At 43.5% G+C, this 20,477-nt stretch overlaps 5 protein-coding genes across 5 annotated transcripts; 3 read left to right on the plus strand and 2 right to left on the minus strand.

Moving 5' to 3' along the window:
• Positions 1-2,036: 2,036 nt before the first annotated feature.
• On the plus strand, positions 2,037-8,285 carry TRA1 (histone acetyltransferase TRA1; the record flags this gene model as incomplete). Its single annotated transcript, XM_018879367.1, has 1 exon — positions 2,037-8,285. The coding sequence occupies one exon, from the start codon at positions 2,037-2,039 to the stop codon at positions 8,283-8,285; it is 6,249 nt and encodes a 2,082-aa protein (XP_018737290.1).
• A 215-nt stretch (positions 8,286-8,500) lies between these two features.
• TRA1 (histone acetyltransferase TRA1) lies at positions 8,501-12,697 on the plus strand (the record flags this gene model as incomplete). Its single annotated transcript, XM_018879368.1, has 1 exon — positions 8,501-12,697. The coding sequence occupies one exon, from the start codon at positions 8,501-8,503 to the stop codon at positions 12,695-12,697; it is 4,197 nt and encodes a 1,398-aa protein (XP_018737291.1).
• A 288-nt stretch (positions 12,698-12,985) lies between these two features.
• Positions 12,986-13,327, plus strand: TRA1 (histone acetyltransferase TRA1; the record flags this gene model as incomplete). Its single annotated transcript, XM_018879369.1, has 1 exon — positions 12,986-13,327. One exon carries the CDS (start codon positions 12,986-12,988, stop codon positions 13,325-13,327), a length of 342 nt encoding a protein of 113 aa, XP_018737292.1.
• A 956-nt stretch (positions 13,328-14,283) lies between these two features.
• On the minus strand, positions 14,284-17,619 carry DOA4 (Doa4p; the record flags this gene model as incomplete). The annotated part of the gene is made up of 1 exon (XM_018879370.1): positions 14,284-17,619. The coding sequence occupies one exon, from the start codon at positions 17,617-17,619 to the stop codon at positions 14,284-14,286; it is 3,336 nt and encodes a 1,111-aa protein (XP_018737293.1).
• A 1,067-nt stretch (positions 17,620-18,686) lies between these two features.
• LCB2 (serine C-palmitoyltransferase LCB2) lies at positions 18,687-20,477 on the minus strand (the record flags this gene model as incomplete). The annotated part of the gene is made up of 1 exon (XM_018879371.1): positions 18,687-20,477. One exon carries the CDS (start codon positions 20,475-20,477, stop codon positions 18,687-18,689), a length of 1,791 nt encoding a protein of 596 aa, XP_018737294.1.

A 20,477-nucleotide genomic window follows, 5' to 3' on the forward strand; every position in this document is an offset into this window, starting at 1 on the left:
CATGCACTTGTACACAAGAGTCAACCTCAAACCGTTAAATAAACTATTAGCAACCCGTGCTTATCATTCTCATAGAAGAATTTAATTTTTTAATGGTGGAGCCATCCATCCTTTTATTTCTATCTTTCAGTTAAAGAAATTTTTTGTTTTTGCTTCTATTCCTTGATTTATCACACGAGTGGGTGTCTGCTGTCCGTGCTTAAGATCTATCTCTTCAATCTTGCATTATGCCTGATAACGTACGATAGTGGTAGGGGTACAGCTGTCTTTCTTTGTAATTCCATAGTCGTCGAGCTCGAAATACATTTTATTTGTACGGGCGTACTGTGGAGTATGACGTGATATATTTCTATAAATACCACGTTATCTTGGTTTTAAATCAATATATGATGTTAGTCCTATCACAACTACTGCGGAAAATAGAGGCAGTTGCTGACATTGAAACCTAGGCAGGTAGATCCAGTTGTTTGGTGATTTATTCCCTTCCCATTTCTCTCTTCTGCTTTGCTTCGTTTGTTTTCATCATGAACCAATTCCTGTTAGTCGTTTACGTGCAAATTTGTGATTCTCAACATTGTCACTATCTTCTCTTTGACATACCGGAGGTAGTTTACATGCTTATCATATATCATACATACTTCTCTAAATGTAAACTGTCATATATCGCTTAAATTAGTTTGGTGGGTCCTTGTCTCATTAGTCCTATATCAAAACAAACAACCCCTCAATTAACTTTGCTTTCTCAACAATCTAACAATTTCATCTTGCCACTGACGATATGCTCGTCACTACATCTACTACACTGCTTCATAACCAGTCCCACTACAATGATATCACCTAAACCTTAGTATGAAAGCATTTTTGCTCGCATAATTAAAATATTAGGATATACCAATAATAGATTTACAAACAGTTAAAACCCCCCACTCAGTAGCTATAAAACAAATATGCATATTACCAGCTTGCTGAAACTTTCCCTGATTCTAAGCACGCAGGGTGCACCCTGCCTGCTGTGACCCTGACAATTCCCAACTAACTCATCACGTGAATATCACGTGAACATCGAATTCTCAGGTTGAAGGGACTCCCCTCGAAATTTCATCTTCACAGCGAGTAAGCGAAGACGAGCTTCAGCGTCAATACAGAACTGTCGGTAACTGCCTGGGACAACCCTTGTACTTATATTTGACTTAACCTGGGAACAGTGTCTTTTTTAGCGCGTGCTTTGGCGCGTTGTACAATACTTTGAACCGTCACAACAGACTATTGAATTTTTCTACATAACCGTTTCAGTTGTAGTGAGTGTTGGCCATAGGCTCTGTGTAAGTCGCACACTCTGGGTTTGAAAGCTTTCTAGCCTGAGCAGGAACGGTATATAGGTGGAATCCTATGTTTTCTAAGGCAAATATACACTCGACAAAATACTAACATAAACAGACTCAGGATGCCAGGCCCAGCGACCTCGACATCGACGCCATCGCAGACGTCAACTTCGTCATCTTCGACCAACAGCATTACTCACCAGGTAGATACATTTGCTAGCAGACTCTCTGACGATAGTGTCGGTAAGTAACTCGTCTGTGCCTCCATTTCCCTTCATGGAGCTGTGTACGTACGAGCCGGAACTAACTTCAATAAAGACATCAGAACCAAATTCTCTATCGCTACAGAACTTCGAGACTCGATAGACGTGTTTCAGAACAACAATGACTATGAATACTGTCTATCTAAGCTTATCCCTGTTATTTTAAAGCAGCTGGAAACAATCTCAATCAGCTTCAACAGTGTGTCTTCAGAACAGGTAGGTATATGTTAGGATCAGGCGGGTATCTTTGAATTTGATGATCCAAGAAAAGGCCCTCTCTTAGCTCCATTCATATAAAGATGGATTGGACTTGAATATTACATGAGTGTTGGAATCTACGAAGCTGGTACTAACAAGATAGCGTTTGCGAAGTTGTTTACTGGATATCCTGCTCCGATTACAGACAAACGATGCTCTCAAGTCATATGCACCCGATATTTTGAAGGAGGTTATGAATCTGCTACAGGTGGAAAATGAGGATAACGGTGTGTTGTGTATGAAAATCCTCAACAACTTGCACCGTGCTTACAAGGCACAACTGCTGGATCAGGTTCGACCATTCCTCGACTTGGTAGTTCAAATTTACAAAAACATTCCTCAGGTTGTAATCGACTTGTTTGGTAGTGATAATGCTAGCAATACGAATACGACAAATGCTTCAGCAGGAACTCCTACCTCATTTCAATCTCCAAAACCACTATCACCGACCACTGGAGCCGATTTGGGTGTTGAGGCTAGTTCAAGACCCTTGCAAAAGGCCATGTTCAGTTTCAAGGTCTTAACCGAATGCCCAATTATTATTGTTCTCCTCTATTCTGCCCATAAGCAGTTGGTCAATGAATCGCTACCGGTATTTATTCCTCACATCATAGAAATGTTGGGTTTGCAGGCTGCTCCACAAGCCAAAGAGCACGCAGCCGCTGCTGCTAAAGGTGAGGTGTATACATCCATTTCACCCCAGATTAAAAACCGTACTGCTTATGGCGAATTTATTGTTGCTCAAGTCAAGACAATGTCTTTTTTGGCCTATGCTTTGAGAGGATTCTCTTCTTCGTTGAAACAGTACCATAAAGTAATCCCAGACTTTATTGTAAGATTATTGGAAGACTGCCCTTGTGAGCTTTCTGCTGCTAGAAAGGAATTGCTCGTGGCAACTCGTCATATTTTGAACACTGATTTCAGAACAATCTTCATTCCGAAAGTCGACATTTTGCTTAATGAAAAGGTTTTGATCGGCGAGGGTCTGACTGTTCACGAGACTCTAAGGCCTCTAGCATATAGTACTATGGCCGACTTGGTTCATCATGTACGATCAGAGCTTACCAGTGAGCAAATCTGGAAAACAGTGCGGGTGTACTGTAGAAATATGCAGGACAATACCCTGGCCACCAGTTTCCAGATCATGAGCGCTAAGCTGCTGCTCAATCTTGTCGAGCGTATCATGAAATTGCCTGATAGTGAAGAGGGTCGCCAGATAATGGTATTGATTCTCAATGCGTTTGTAGAGCGGTTCTCTTCGTTGAATAGAAGCTATGCTGGATATATGAAGAAGGACCGTGAGACTAAGGAGCGTCTTGATCAGGAGAAGGAAGCCGAGAAGGTGAAAGAGAAAGAAACTGAGAGTCAAGGCAAAGCATCAGACGAACAACCTGATAGTGATGCTATGGATGTGGATGGACCTGAATCTGAAAATCAGGACAAATCTGATATCGCAGAGAAAACAGACAAATCTGAAGGTGATGCGGAAGTGCCGTCAGATTCTACGGATGTTGAAACCGAGGATTTTAATTATTTCGAGATCCAGTCGTACTCAGTTATCAAAATCCATCCAGACAACGACAATAACGAATTGAAGGATGCCAAGTATATTTTTAAGAACCTCATGAACTTTTTAAAGACAGTAATGTTTGGCCTGAAGAGCTGTAACCCACCTCCACCAAACCAGAACTTTACACCTGCTCTTTGGCAGGAATCTGCTCGGATGTTCAACTACGAACAAATTACAATTTTCCGGAGATTATTCAGAGAGGGCATCTCGGGTCATCTTTTCTTTGCATCCAAGACGAATAATCCTGGTTATGGTGATGAGTCAAGCAAGGAGGGCCTTGATCTTAGTGGCCCCAGTTTGCCAATCATTAGTTCGAAAGACGAAAAGGACTTGATGGAAGCATTTGCCACTGTGTTTATTCATATTGACCCTGCTTCATTCAATGAGATTGTTGATGCTGAGCTGCCTTTCTTGTATGAGTCCATGTTTGCCAATCCTGCATTGCTCCATATACCTCAGTTTTTCCTCGCCAGTGAAGCTACATCCGCCAATTTCTCGGGCCTGCTGATATCGTTCTTGAAGAGCAAACTCCCCGAACTAGGTGATGGCAACGCTGTTAAAGCCAATATCCTGATAAGACTATTCAAACTTTGCTTTATGGCTGTAAATTTGTTCCCAGCTGCCAATGAGACCGTCATCCTGCCCCATCTGAAGGATTTGATTATCAAGTCAATGGAGTATACTACTACCGCAAAAGAGCCGGTTGTATATTTCCACCTTCTTAGAACTTTGTTTAGAAGTATTGGTGGTGGCAGATTTGAGCTCCTCTATAAAGAAGTATTGCCATTACTTCATGTTTTATTGGAATCGCTCAACAAACTTCTGGCAACCGCGCGTAAACCTCAAGAAAGAGATATATATGTTCTCTTGTGCTTGACTGTTCCAGTCCGCTTGAGTTTTTTGGTACCTCATCTCAACTACCTGATGAGACCATTAGTACTTGCATTGAATGGTTCACAAGAGTTGGTGAGCCAGGGTCTTCGAACTTTGGAACTTTGTGTGGATAACTTGACCGCTGCATATTTTGATCCTATTATCGAGCCAGTGATTGGTGAGGTTATGGCCGCGCTATGGAAACATCTGCGACCTTTGCCTTACTATCACCAACACAGTCATACTACCTTGCGCGTCTTGGGCAAGTTGGGAGGACGGAACCGGTCGTTTTTGACGGCACCAAACAATCTCCAGGCAACATCTGTTCTTGATCAGGATGCTAGTGTTCTTGTTTCTTTTGATGGTATCCCATCTGAGAAGCCTGTGAAGATCACCCCTGGTGTCGAGTGTGCCTTGTCGGTATTGGAGGACTTGAGAATCCCATCTCATTACCGCATCAAAGCATTTGAATACTTGTCTGGTGTGTTGAAGTTGTTTATCAATACTTCTGAGGTACCAGATGACCTGGCGGCTCGTATTAAAGCCTGTGTCGATGTTATTATTAATCCAGAATTCCCTGAGAAAGTTGACCAACCTCTTCCTGATGGTACTTCTAAGGACTATGGCAAAAGACGGCTCCAGAATCAACTGGTCGAGAAGCTACTCGAAGCAGTATTCTTTGCTACTTCTATCCCTGAGGTCAAGGATGATGCATTGGCACTAATCAAGAATTTGTGCGAACATAACACTGTTGTCGAGTTAGGTGATTTCGTTCTTGAGAAACGTAAGGTGCTCCGTCCATTTGAGCTTGAGGAAAATGAAGGTATTCCATATATCGATCCTCGTTCGCTGCTTTCGGTTATCATATACGCCCTGTCTCATTATAACCCAGTTGTAAAGGAGACAGGAAAGCAAGCCATCCACTATATTTACGACGCAGGCGTTATCTTTTTTGGATCTAGAGATGAGGTTCACAGATTCCCTATGTTTAGATCTTTGTTTGGCAAGCTTTCTCATACCTGTTTTGAGGAGCAGTATTTCCGCAAGGCCGGTGCATGTCTTGGTTTAAAGACCCTGATTCAGGACCTAGGCATGCCAGTATCGTGGATTTCCAGTCGTCAAGTTGAATTTGCTCGTACAATGTTTTTCGTTCTTAAAGATGTTCCGACTGACGTACCAAGTAATGTTCGTAAAGATGCTAGCAGCTTGCTGTTCTATGTCCTTGGTGAATGTAATAAGAACTTAACTCCTGAGCAACTGGCTGACCGTCCGTTTAGACAACTGTCCGGATTATTGGCATATGAGCTTGGTACAGCCAATTTTGCAGTGCGTGAAGCTTCCAAAGAGGCATTGGGAATTCTTGCTAAGGTGACTAATAAGTCAGTCACTGAGATTCTTCGCCAAGTAACAAACATATTTTTGGGCCCAATTTTTGGCAAGCCTTTGCGTGCGTTACCATTCCCTATGCAGATTGGTTATATTGATTGTATCTCCTTTTGTCTCAGTTTACCAGAGCCTCTATTAGAGTTCAACGAGGAGTTGACCCGATTATTGCTGGAGGCACTGGCATTGGTTGATGCTGAGGATGAATCACTTACCAGTGCTCATAGAGTATTTGAATATAACACTTCAGAACAGTTGGTTCAACTTCGAATTGTCTGTATTCAATTGTTATCATTGGCTTTAACAACCTCTGACCAGCTGTCAGTACAGCAACCTCAAACTAGAAACAAGATTATTGCAGTTTTCTTCAAGACTCTGTACTCTCGCTCTAGCAAGGTTGTTGATGCTGCTCACTTGGGATTGAAAAAGGTTCTTGCTCAAAACTCTAAGATTCCAAAGGATCTTTTGCAAAATGGTCTAAGACCTATATTGATGAACCTCTCTGATCACAAGAGACTGACAGCTCCAGGATTAGAAGGACTAGCAAGATTGCTGGAACTGTTAACTTATTACTTCAAGGTCGAGATTGGTAAGAAATTGCTAGATCATTTGAAAGCATGGGCTGAACCTAGTCAGCTTCATCAGAATTCTGTAAAAACTCTTTCCAGCCAGCAAAACATTCAGATTATAGTGGCAATTTTCAATGTTTTCCACTTACTTCCACCTACTGCTCATATGTTTATGAACGATTTAATCGTGAACTTGTTTGATTTGGAAAAGAGCCTTCGTCGTCAACATGAGTCACCCTTCAGAGACCCTATTGCAAAGTTTTTGAATAGATATCCCAAGGAAACCTTGGATTACTTTTTGCCTAAGCTTTCTGAAAGCACCTATGGAAGATTTTTTGCATCGATTCTGAATAACCAACATTGTGCTGATCTTCGTAAGTTCGCAAGGGAGAACATAGATACTGTGAGGTCGGCAATTGCCGGTGAAGCCCCTCCTGAAGCTAAGAGTGTCGGCATTTGCAATTTTACCTACACGATGAGAGCACTTGCTAAAGATGATCCTTCATGGATTGTTGGGCAAAAGCAATACGTAAACGACATCTGTTCTAGCGTGGGAGATTTGTTGAAGACCTCCACTGCTTCACTGATGTCGCCTTTATATTTGCAGGTTGACCAGGCAATTGAGGAATTGCAACTGCTTATCGTCGTTTATATGGAGCAGGTAGAGAAAGACGAAGAGATGATTTTCTCGGTTATTAATATCCTAAACTCGTCCAATGCTACTATTAGCTATGCATTCCGTGATTACATTTTCAATAGCGTGGTTGTTTCAACTGAGGTCGAGAAAAGACGACTGTATTTGATGAAGAGTATCGATATGATCAGTAACCGTGCTGTTTGTATTGCTGCACGCACTTTCGTTGTCAAAAACATTATTAATCCTATCTTAATTGTGGAAGGTAGACGAAACGGCGATCTGTCGAATTTACTTGAAAAATGTACAGGTACTGCCAGAGGTAACAGCTGGTTAGATGCAGTTCACGCCAAGATCTGGCGTCCTAGCTCTTCCTCCTCTGAAGATGGTGAGGGAGTTGGCACCATTGATCATTTCAGATTTGAACTCCTTCAAATGTCGGCTTTACTTATTAAGTTGGCTCCTTTGCTGGTTGCTGATGCTCGCAAAGATATCATCAAGTTTGGCTGGAACTATATCAAATTGGAGGATATTGTTAGTAAGCAGTCTGCTTATGTTTTGATTGCTTATTTCATCTCGTCTTATGACACTTTGTCTAAGATTGTCATTCAGATATATGTTGCTCTTTTGAAGACTCATCAGAATGAAGCCAAGAGCTTAGTCAAACAAGCATTGGATCTCCTTGCCCCGGTCTTGGTCAAGCGTGTGAACTCTCCACTTTGGGCCAAGTGGCCTCGTCGTGTTTTGAGTGAAGATGGTCACAATGTCAGCCAAGTTATCAACATTTATCAATTCATTGTCAGACAACCAGAGTTATTCTTTGAATTCCGTGATCACTTTGTCCCCAGCATTATTTCCGTAATGCCAAAATTAAGTTTCCTATCCAACTCGTCTTCAGAAAACCAAACACTAGCTGTGGACTTGGCCGAGTTGATTCTGAAGTGGGAGAATATGGCTGAAGCACTACCAAAGCCTTCAGACGCTGAAAAAGTTGAAAAGGATGAAAAGGCAGAAGATGGAAAAGATGCAGACAAAGTGGAGACCATTCCTCAGGCATATTTTGTTCCCTTTACCCAGCGTGAAGCATGCATCACTTATTTAATCAGGTTTGTGTGTCTTTCGCCTCATAAGGTCATTGAGAATCCTCTTGGAAAGCGTATTCTGTCGATTTTGAGTGAACTGTTGAGCACCAAACACTGGCCTGAGGTGGTCGTTAAACTGTCATTTTTTGAGCGTAGTTTGGTTCAAAATGAGCTTACTGCCCCTAATGCTATTGCATTCTGTTTGAATGCATTGGAGGTAATCAAAGTGACTTTAGAGCGCCGTGACTCTAAGTGGATCTTATCCAACTTGCACCGCTTAGAGCGTTTACTAGAAAAATGTGTTCGTTCGAATAATACTGGTAAGTTTTAATAATTTTTTTTATTGTTGTCTTGGTAATTGCTGATACTAACTGTTTAGATATTCAACAAAGTCTGGAACATTTGTTGAAACTTATTTTCAAGGCTATTAACGAAGAAGCGACTGATGATGAGGATATTCCTGACTCAGTGTCGGCTTTCACTTCTCTTATTACTAATGTTATTCAGGAGCACTTATCTTCAGCTACTCACACCGCTGCTGGAATCATGATGGCATCGTCTTTGGTGAGCTATAAAGCTAGCGCTGTAGATAGTTCTCTGCCGGCCATAATGAAGGTCTTTGGTAAGCTCTGTAAAGATCACACCTCGCCCCCATCTAGTGAAGCCGATGCTGTTAACAATAGTACTACTGCAAATGGAACTTCTAGTACCGCTGCTCCAGCTTCTGGCGCATCGGCCAACGGGGGCACTACTGCTGGAGCCAGTAGTGCCAGTGCCGAAAATGCTGCCACCGAAATCGATCCCAAACAAGTGGTTGTATTGTTAGAGAAGATCTTAGATTTGGCGTCTTTGAGAATCTCATATCTGGGAGACCAGAGAAGAGTATTCTTGTCTTTGATTGCTCAACTCATCGAGAGATCAAAGGACCATTCTATTTGCGCAAAAATCATCAAGATTACGCGCAACTGGGTATTTTCAAAGACTGATCTCTTCCCTACTACTAAAGAAAAGGCAGCAATTCTGTCAAAGATGATGGCTTTCGAGAGTAGGGGTGATCCAGAATTAACAAAAGAGTTCTACTCTATTGTTGTCAGCATTTACGATGATCCTGCTTTAGCCAGATCTGAATTGTCTGTTAGAATGGAGCATGCGTTTTTGATTGGTACTCGTCTGGCAGATTACAAGACTCGCCACAGACTGATGACTATTCTTAGTGAAAGCATTGATACTAATATCTTGAAGAGGTTACAATATGTTATTGGAGAACAAAACTGGGAGTACATTGGAGAATCGCAATGGCTGAATCAAGCCCTCCAGATCCTGTATGGTGGTATCAAAGAGGATGTTCCTTTGAAATTGAGGAACAATGACTTCATGTTGGCCCCATTACATTCCATTAGCGATGCACTACCAAGTGGTACGTTAGAGGCTGCCGCAAAAGAGGACGTTAGTGACGATTTGGAGGCGTTTGTCCGCCGTAGAAAAGAATTCGTCAAAGAAGTGTCTACCGCAGCCACAGTGTCATCTTTCTTTGGACCATTGGTTGAGCTTCAGTATCAAAGTCCTGAACTTGTTCACAAAATGTGGATAAATATGTTTCAGGTTGTTTATGTCAATGTTCCAAGAAAAGATAGAACTGAAATGATGAGGGCACTGATTATCTTGCTATCCAAAGATTACCACAATAGACAGGTGGATGCAAGACCAAATGTAGTTCAAACTTTGTTAGAGGGTGTGGGTACTGTTGAACAACTTCCCCCTCAACTTGTCAAGTACATGGGTATTGCATTCAATGCCTGGCATCCTGCTATGCAGATATTGGAAAACATTGAAGCACATCCTCAACGCGAGAGTTTGAAGGTCAGCGAGAGTAATTTGGACGCTTTGGCAGAGCTTTATGCTGGCTTACAAGACGATGACATGTTCTATGGATTGTGGAGACGGCGTGCCAATTACACAGAAACAAACTCTGGTCTTTCTTATGAACAATGTGGTATGTTAGGTAGAGCCATGCAGATGTACGAGGCAGCCCAGATCAGAGCTCGAAGTGGTGTTCTTCCATATGGAGAGTCTGAATATGGTCTCTGGGAAGATCACTGGATTATCAGTGCCCAGAAGCTGCAACAATGGGATATCTTAACTGAATTGGCTAAGCATGAAGGATTTACCGATCTCTTACTCGAGTGTGGATGGAGAGTCGCTGATTGGACTGCTGATAGAGAACCTCTTGAGCAATCTATCAAGACTGTTATGGACGTTCCTACCCCAAGACGACAAGTGTTTGAGACCTTTTTGTGTTTGCAAGGATATGCCCAGAAGACTGAGACGGTTCAAGAGTTATCTAAGTATTGCGATGAGGGAATTCAATTGGCTCTCCGCAAATGGTATGGACTGCCGACCAACATTACTGGTGCCCATATTCCACTGTTGCATACCTTTCAACAGTATGTTGAGTTCATGGAGGCTAGCCAAGTGTACAGTAGTTTGGCTTCTACAACAGCGCAGAACTTGGACGCCAAGTCTCAAGAATTGAAGGGTGTGTTACAGGCATGGAGAGAAAGGTTGCCTAATCTTTGGGATGATATTAATATATGGGGTGATCTTGTTACCTGGCGACAACATGCTTTTGGAGTTATTAACAAGGTGTATTTGCCATTGATTCCGTCTTTGAATCAAGCTAACGGTAACAACAATTCAACCAATTCTTATGCTTACAGAGGCTATCACGAAATCGCTTGGATCATCAACCGATTTGCCCATGTTGCCAGGAAGCATAACATGCCAGACGTTTGTATCAGTCAGTTGACTAAAATTTACACACTGCCCAATATCGAGATCCAAGAGGCGTTCCTCAAGTTACGTGAACAGGCCAAATGCCACTATCAGAATCCTAATGAGATGAACACAGGTTTGGATGTTATTAGCAACACCAACTTGGTATATTTCGGTGCTCAACAGAAAGCAGAGTTTTTCACTCTCAAGGGAATGTTCTTGGCAAAATTGAATGCCATGGATGATGCAAACCAGGCGTTTGCTACTGCTGTTCAGATTGACTTGTACTTGCCAAAGGCGTGGGCTGAATGGGGATATTTCAATGATCGAAGATTCAGAGAACGACCTGAGGAGTTACTGTATGCTAGCAATGCCATTAGTTGCTATTTACAGGCAGCTGGCCTATACAAGAATAGCAAGACTAGAAAGCTGCTCGGCCGTATTTTATGGCTCATTAGTTTAGATGATGCCAATGGATCAATTGCACAGGCGTTTGATACTTATCGTGGAGAGGTTCCTGTCTGGTACTGGATCACATATATTCCTCAATTGCTGACATCGCTTTCTCACAAAGAAGCTAGATTAGCGCGCCATGTTTTGATCAAGATTGCTAAGAGTTATCCACAGGCACTTCATTTCCATTTGAGAACGACCAAGGAGGACTACGCAATTATCCAAAGACAAGCCATGCAAGCAGCCCAGAACGCCAGCCAAAGAGCTGGTCAGCAACCGGGTGGTGCTGCTGGTGGTGGTTCATCAGCTGGTACACCTAATCCTGCATCTTCCAGTCCAGGACCTGGTGCTGCCGCTGGCTCCCCGGTTCCACAAGCCTTTGCTGGTGGGGCTGGAGCTGGAGCCACTGGTCCTAATGGCCAGCCTAGTGCTAATAGACAACCATGGGAACATGTGGATGAGATTATGGGTATTCTTAAGACTGCTTACCCTCTCTTGGCATTGTCTTTAGAAACATTTGTCGATCAGATCTATCATCGCTTTAAGAGTCCTGCCGATGAAGATGCTTACAGACTGATTGTTGCTCTATTCAATGATGGCGTGCAATATATGGGAAGACTTACTTATCCAAAAGAAGATGCGAAGTTACCTCCTGCAACAGAAACCAATATCACAAGGTTTGCTGAGAGTGTCTTACCCAAGCACATAAAACCAGCATTTGAAAAGGACTTTGTGGCGGAGAAACCAAATCTCGAGACTTATGTCATGAAGTTAAGAAAATGGAGAGATAGATTTGAGGCGAAACTTGATGCGAGACCAGACAAGATCAACTTGGAATCTCTAAGTCCTCCACTCTGTGAATTCCATTACCAGAAGTTCGAGGACGTGGAGGTACCTGGACAATATTTCGAACACAAGGATAACAATATGCATTTTATCAAAATTGAAAGATTTATGCCTACAGTGGATGTTGTCCGAGGATCTGGCGTTTGCTACCGAAGATTGTCAATTCGTGGTCATGACGGTAGTATTCATCCATTTGCAGTGCAATATCCGGCAGCACGACATTGTCGTCGTGAAGAGCGGGTGGCGCAATTGTTCAAGATCCTTAATGGTGTTATTGCTCGTAGAAAGGAAAGTAGACGTCGTAATCTCCAGTTCACTTTACCCGTTGCTATTCCTCTTACTACACATATCCGGATTGTCCAGGATGATCCACGGTACATTTCAATGCATTCTATCTACGAGAATTACTGTAAGAGAATTGGCCAAAGTCGCGACGCACCATTGGACTTTTCTACCAAACAGCTTAGAGCAGCCTTTGATGTTAAGCTTCCTAAGCCAGATATTGCTGCTGTCAAGTTGGAAATTCTCACTGCCATTCAAGCGACTCTGGTTCCATCTTCTATTATGCGCGATGTAAGTATATCGGCTTTTTCAAAAGTCCTGAAATTATATTTTGTCATGGTATCTAACAAAACTTTAGTATTTCTGTACTGCATACTCTTCATTTGTTGATTTCTGGCTGTTCCGAAAGCAGTTTGCTTACCAATATGCTGGACTGACATTTATGACTTTCCTCATGAGTATCAATAACAGATATCCTCATAAGTTCTTGCTTAATTTGGGATCAGGAAATGTCTGGGCTACTGAGATGCTACCAAGTAAGTATAATGCTTATCCACTAGGAATGACTACACCGCTGATTACTAACATTGGCTAGTTTTGCCTCCTTCTAAGAATGCACCAACATTCCACAATGGAGAACCTGTTCCGTTTAGACTGACACCCAACATTCAAACATTGATGGGCCCTACAGTCGTTGAGGGTCTCTACGCCATGTCTATTATGATTATTGCGAGAGGTCTTACTGAGCCAGAATTTGATCTTGACCAATACTTGTGCGTATTCGTTCGAGATGAGCTCATTTCGTGGTACACTCAACAACACAGACCCAGTGTGCAAGACCAGCAATTACGGGAGATTGTTAGAGTCAATGTTGAAGCTATTGTCAAACGAGCTACCTCGTTGGCACAAGTTGGACAAGGTAATATACCTGCCAACCAAACTGTCATTGATCTGATCTCACAAGCAGTCAACCCAAGACACCTTGCACTAACGGATAATCTCTGGATGCCCTATTTTTAAAACGGTTGTATTATATTATTTTATGTTTATTATTATTTTATTATGTTAGTTAGATTAATTGATTATTATTTAAAAAATTTGAACAGTATCACCCTGCCAAGGCCTTGATTTCAAGTTACTAAGCGAGAACCCCGGTGTGTATAATATGTGAACTCATTATAAGCATAGATCATTTCAGATACTTAATGAAGACAGGAACCAAAAATCATCTTCAAATAACTAACTTTACTTAATAATGTCTCGCCACAGACCAGATCTTGTGATGTGTATGAAGCTGCCAGGAATTAATGTTGGCAGGCTTTGTGAAAAATGTGATGGAAAGTGCCCTATGTGTGATTCCTACGTTAGGCCTACAACCCAAGTCAGAATATGTGATGAATGTTCATTTGGTACCATTGCTGGTAAATGTATTATTTGTGGAAGCAATGGGGTTTCTGACGCTTTCTATTGCTATGAATGTACAAGACTTGAAAAAGACCGGGATGGCTGTCCACGAGTGATTAATATCGGAGGAAATCGTAGTGATTTATACTTCGAGCGCAAGAAGCAACAACAACAGTAATATACTCAGTCATGAAGAACTTGGATGGGATCTGATCATCTCATCACTCTCGTGGTTCTTATTTTACATCTTTGGTTATGTTTATACATCAGCTACATGTCAGCATATACCTTCATCATTGCTCGCTCTAATAGGCCAAGTGAAGTTCTCCATCGTCTACTCGCAAACATTGCTAAGAGCTGGTGACATCGTCAAATTGTCGCAAGAGAGAATGATTCATAGTTCATTCACTGATCTTGTAAAAACCAGTGACCTAGCCGGTGACATGGCTTAAAATGAGTTTGTTCAAGGTCTTAAAAGGCACGAAATAACTCATGAACTCATATAAATAATGCATGTAAATATAACAATATATGGCACAATGCTAATGTAAATAAAGAACCGACGAAAAAAACTAATGTATAATTGGTCTTCTTTCATAAAACAGAACATAGCCGTGACGATTGACCACGTTCTGTTTTGGGACTCCACAAGTGACACGAGTATCGTCAAAGTAACACCAACCTTTGCGACCCTTATTCACAAACGATGTATAGTGGCCACCCTTTAATGTTCCGAAATGATTAGCCACGGCATATAAATCATAAATAAATGGTGCTGTTTGACCTCTCAAAGGCAATTTATCGAGTGTCTGCTCATCTCCAGCAGTGTAGTTCGGCCAGTATCCAGTCATATCTAGTCCTGTCAAAGGATACATAACAGGCGTCTCGAGTTTGTTACTCACCGAGTTCCCAATGAATCCTCGTCTTTGCTGGAATCGCTTGAGATGGATTATTAGAACTGGAGGGAATCTTGCAATCGTCAACCGTTTGCTAGTTCGACGAGGCTTCTTACATTTCGAACAATGCCAGGCATCATCTCCATCCAGAATTTCTTCAGCCGTGAATAAATCAAAACAATCTTGAATTGTCACGTTCTGCTTATCCAAGGGAATTGGTAATGACAAAAATGAGAAAGAGTTGAAAGTAGTAGAAGTATGGCCACAAGTGAGACATCTTAGCTGACTTCTATATTGGCCTTGAGCGATGTCTACAATGAGTGAATAGTCAGACTTGAGATATCGCTCCCATTCAATTGTCGATGCAACACGAACACTCATTCTTTCCCTATAACTCTCCTCTTTTTCTGTGAGTTCTTTCATTCTTGCTTTGTCACCGTTGGAATTTAGTTCTTCATGTAGTCCGTCGAGAATAAAGGTCAGAAACTCCTGACAGTCTTGTTGCTCATAACCCTGAAACGTATCTCTGAGTCTTCCTGCCAAGTCCTTTAAGGCAATGGGTGGCACATAACCTTCCTTGCCTTGAAGCATTCTCTGTACTAATGCCGCAAATGTTTGAGCTAGGACTCCCTTATAGCCCAGTTTGCTGTTGACATTGATAAACTGTTTGTATGAGTTATCGGCAAACACATCAGCTAATTTTGGCGTGCCAGCAAGACATTGGATGATGCAATTCATGTAACAAGTATTTCCCAAATTTTTGAGTCCAGTGGTGAATTCTTTACTAGCAATATCTCGGGGTGAAACCATCAGAGATGTTGAAGACACTGGTCGAGTGTACCCATTTACAGGTGGGCCAGGTGAAGGTGGCACCGATACTGACTGATGATGCATTGGAGGTGTGCTGTTAGGACCCTCTGCCGAGTTGTATGGATATACAACTACCGGTCTTGGAGAAGCAATAACTGAAGCATTAGTGGGTGGATTAATGTTGTTATTATTTCCATTACCATTAGAATACGACTGAGGAGGAGGTGTGTACTGATTATAAGCATATGAAGATCTCCTTGGTTGGGTTTGAGGAGGAGCTTGTGAGTATGGCTGAGCAAATGATTGTGAATGCGCATGAGGTTGCTGATATGGAAGCTGAGGATATGGCTGGTACCCTTGCTGGTATCCTTGTTGATAATGTTGTCTTTGTGGAGACTGCTGTAAATGCTGTTGGAGACCTTGGGACTGAGGCTGTAGTTGTGGCTGCTGGTTTGACTGGTACTGACGAGGCCCTTGAGTTGATTGTGAGTGAGGTGAGCGTGGATATTGTTGGGGATGTTGTTGATATTGCTGGGTCTGATGATATGCAGAAGCTTGTATGTTGTAAAGATCTGTATGGCTTTCACGTCGGCTACCAGAACTTTCTCTGGATAATCTTCTTGGTCCATAATCAGGCCTTTCACTAGAATATGCGTCAACAGAAACGTCACTTAAAGAAGGTGCGCTCCTGATATAATCGTTTACATCCCTTGAAAACGAGTGTGTGGATACAATGCTTCCCTTTCTCGATCCATAGGGTCTGGAAGGGATTTCCTGAGGCACAGTAGGAGAAGGAGGAATACCGTCATTATCGGTCTCATCCGACTGGACCTGCGAAGCGTTTGTGTCAGTGTTTCGAGTTAGACTCTTGGAAATATATCTACCATTTGTTTGATCCCACCAAGCATCAAAACCACCCACCAACAAGCATGGGGGCCTTTTCAAAGGCTTGGAGAAAGCTCGTTCGTACAGGGCTGATACCAAGTAGTATAAAGAGAGACTCTGAGGATCAGGCATGGGGCCGCCCCGATACGATTCGGATCTTGAATCGGAGTCGTAGTATACCACGAGCTCATAAGAATCACGGCGATTGAATGCTTCTTGTTCCTTGGTAGGTGCTATAACCAGCGTGTCTTCTAAAGCGCCATCATTCATGTCTTTCCTCAAGGATACAGGCTCAATGCATACAATATTCGGCGCTGAGATGTGTCCATTGTCAAACGAAGCACGGTCTCGAATATCCAGTACCAAAATTGACTCTGGAACATGTGTCAGATACTTCAAAAGGGTAGAAGTGGTGACAATCGTGGTCTTGGGGAATATTATCGGCGTATGATGGTTGTATTTGTTAGTAAATTGGATAGTTGGCGCCTGTGGCCGTTCGACTCGTGCTATTGGCGGTTCTGGTGATGGCGGTGGAGGTGGATCATATGAAGGAGGGGGAGTTCCAAGTAACGATGGAGTTGCAGACCTCGATGCCGGCGTAGACACCGACAGTTGCGTGTTTTTAGACGGAGGTGAAAGAGAAGATGCTGATTGTGAAATTGATGGTTTCGGAGGGCTAAGACTTGATGGAGCTAACAGAGGAGGCGGTAGGTGAGGTGATTCTGCATCAAGATAAGGTGAGTTTGGGATAGTACTCTCACCAGCAGCATGTGTTTGTGGTTCGACCACAGGACTAACACTGGTTACAGGTTCGGGATATGGACGTGGACCACGAAGATTTCTGAACCGAGCCGCCAGTGGGTCTTCTCTAAGTGTTCCAGAAGCCCCAGGAGAGGTACTAGGTACACTAGAAGCACCATTTACACTGTTAGTACCGTCAACCCGGTGATCTGAGTGTCCATTTGTATCATTACTGGTTCTTGGTACTGAGTTAAGATCAAAATTGCCAAGCCCCTCAACCAGTGAGCCACTATTTACATGATCTATGGCATGCCCATTAGAATGGACATGTCCATTTGTGTACTGGTTCATGTGTCGACTGGCATCATTCACACCTCCATCATGCCCATGTCTATCCAAAACTCCAAGATCCGAACCATTACTGTGTGAATGTCCGTTACTCCACTTCTCACCCTTCCCAACATCTTCGTTCTCAGGCAAGTGATTGTAGTCTACAGAATGCGATCCTGAGTCACTACTCTTAGTTCGAGGACGAAAGACGAAGACACCCGCTTTCTTGCCAACCTTGGCCCTCATGTCTAAATAATGCTCGACATCTGCGACATCAGCGTCGTTCCTGACAATCTGCTGCAGCTGAATGAATGTAGTATAGAATTCCGACGACTTCCTTGCGACGAACTTGTCATATCCTTGATGATTTGGAATTGAATTGAAAAGTAAATGATGGCAATGACAGTAGTCAATATAAGCAGCCTCAGCCAGCCCCCGAGGGAGCTTTTCTCGGTACTAAACACACCTGTTAGTCATGCACATTGCCACAGAGAACATGCCTCCGGCGGCTGGGGCTCCGCCCCAGACCCTGGTTGCTCCTCTCGCTGCGCTCGAGTCGTTACTGCCACGATCCCAGCCAACTCCTGCGAAGCAGGAGCAACCAGGGTCTGGGGCGGAGCCCCAGCGGCCGGAGGCACACAGACCACCTCGAGCACCTGCTCCATTAATATGTGACCAGCAGTGAAATCAACGAGTGAAACCGTGGTAGAAGAGTCTAAGAGCTCAGTGGTCAGTCTATCCGACTTACCGATTCAAAGTATCCAAGAGCATTGTTGACCATATCCTTGACAGAATCGTTCGCTACGAGAGTGTTCTCGGCAAGCGCACGGAGCTCGCTTGCCGTCCGGTAATGACTCGTCGGTTTAGTGACCATGGACAGCTGATACTAGCATTCGCACATCTGTTGGTGTAGGGTCGAAACCAGGTCGTGGATGTGTGATTATGTGATGAAGAAGTGGCCTTGCCAACTGGACGAATATCAAACCGTATCGGTATGTACGTTGAGGCTATGTATGTGGAGAACTATTAGTATCTGCATATTAGGTTGTAATAACCGTAACCTGATGGCTGCTAGCGCCGTGCGCATGCAGGGTCCGAGGAGTACCTCCGGCGGCTGGGGCTTAACCGCAGACCCTGGTAACTCCTCTCGCTTCGCTCGAGTCGTTTCGTCGACGGTCCGGATCTTCTGCGAAGCAGGAGCAACCAGGGTCTGGGGCGGAGCCCCAGCCGCCGGAGGCAGACCCCCGTTTGGGTGTAAAATTAGGTCTATTAGGATTAGATATCTGGGTATACAGGGAGAGAAGGATATGAGATTACTCCCAGTCAGTTTTGCGACAGTCATCGACGAGTGTAGGAAGGAAGTCGTCGAGCTGTTCTCGTCTTAGTTGGCCGGTTTTCTCGTCTATTTCCTGGCTCATTTTGAGGTTGAGGTCTTCGCCGACCTCGGCAGTTGCTCGCAAAAGTCTGTCGAGATCGGATTTGGTGAGTGCTGACGACACACAGTATCGCACTCTACTCGAGGTCAGGGGTGTTGCAGGGTATCCAACTACTACGACTGCGATCTTTTGACGTAGCATGGCTCGTGAGAATGCTGGCATCTTCGACGGTTGGTACAGCATAACAGGAATGATTGGACTGTCTGGGGCTCCATATACAATGAATCCGAGCTTCTTGAGTCCGAGGCGGAGATACCTAGAGTTGAATGATAGTCTTTGAAGACGCTCGGTGCCCTCTCCAGGATTGATTTTATTGGCAATAGTCAGCAGAGACGACTGGATTTGCGCCAGAACTGGTGGAGTGACTGCCTCGGCATAACAGTTGGCCATGTTATGAATCTTCAACCGGTCAATAACACCTCTGTCAGCAGCAATATATCCACCAGTAGCACCGAAACTCTTGGTCAGGGTGCCCATGAGAATATCAACACTGGCAGGAGACACGTTGAAGAAATCACACACACCTCTTCCAGTGGGTCCCATGGCTCCAATAGAGTGAGCCTCGTCCACAAACAGGTAAATCTTGTACTTTTCTCTTAATTCTATCAGTTTAGGCAGATTGCACATGGTTCCCTCCATACTGTACAAACCTTCAACAACAATGAGAATCTTCTTCCAAGGACGATGTGTTCTTGGTTGACCCTGACTGATCTGTTCACGAATCAGCTGCTCTAAATCGTCCATATCATTGTGCTTGAAAATCTTGATAACCGCTCCTGAAACACGGACTCCGAATCTGATAGACGCGTGGTTTAGTTCGTCGGAAATGACGAGACAATGCTTATCAACGAGATTAGAAAAAATATTCGCATTAGTGGCATAACCCATAGAACATAACATGGCAGATTCTTTGCCAACAAACTCGGCCACAATCTGCTCGGTCTCATAATGCATATCCAAAGTACCACCAGCAGCACGAGGGGCTCCAGCAATAATGCCATTTTCGAGAATCGCCTTCTCCGCAGCATCGGTACACTGGCCGACAGATTGGGCAAATCCCAGATAGTTGTATGAAGAGAGGTTTAAGCATTGGCTGGTCGTTCCTGGATAGTTGAATGTACTGTAGTCCTCGGAAGTAGGCTCTCTATCTAGTATAGTGATGAATCGGCCTGGAACGCCAGTGGTAGGACGTGCAAAACAATCATTCAATCGCGACTTCAATCGACGGGTGTAGAAACTGTCGAAATCACTCATTAATGGAGCGTATCCGTTCTTGGGACGGAGTGCTTTACTGTATCCACTGGCAGACTTACTGCTAATGAGATGCTTGGACCAGAAGTCGCGAATGTGTCCAATAATAATGAGGATTAGATAACTGATGTATGTTCCTAGAAAAACATGATATTTCGGAAGGTCTTCTTCATGCGGACGTAACTCCTCTTTGCTAGGAGGCTGTTGTGCGTATAAATGGTCGGTACTTTCTAGCACACCAAACTCTAGGGGGTCTAGAGCTGTGTGGCTATGGCTCGTGCCATTGTTCTCTTTGCTCAGTGCAACAGCATCTTTCTTAACACCAGTATTGCCGGTAGTTGTACTGGCGCCGGTCTTAGCACGAGCCGTTGCGGCCCTGGTCGACTGTCTGGTGACTCTAGTAGTAGCTTCAGTCAT

The sequence above is a fragment of the Sugiyamaella lignohabitans genome, chromosome B, assembly GCF_001640025.1.
Source record: "Sugiyamaella lignohabitans strain CBS 10342 chromosome B, complete sequence".
In the NCBI taxonomy this organism is placed as follows: Eukaryota; Fungi; Ascomycota; class Dipodascomycetes; order Dipodascales; family Trichomonascaceae; genus Sugiyamaella; species Sugiyamaella lignohabitans.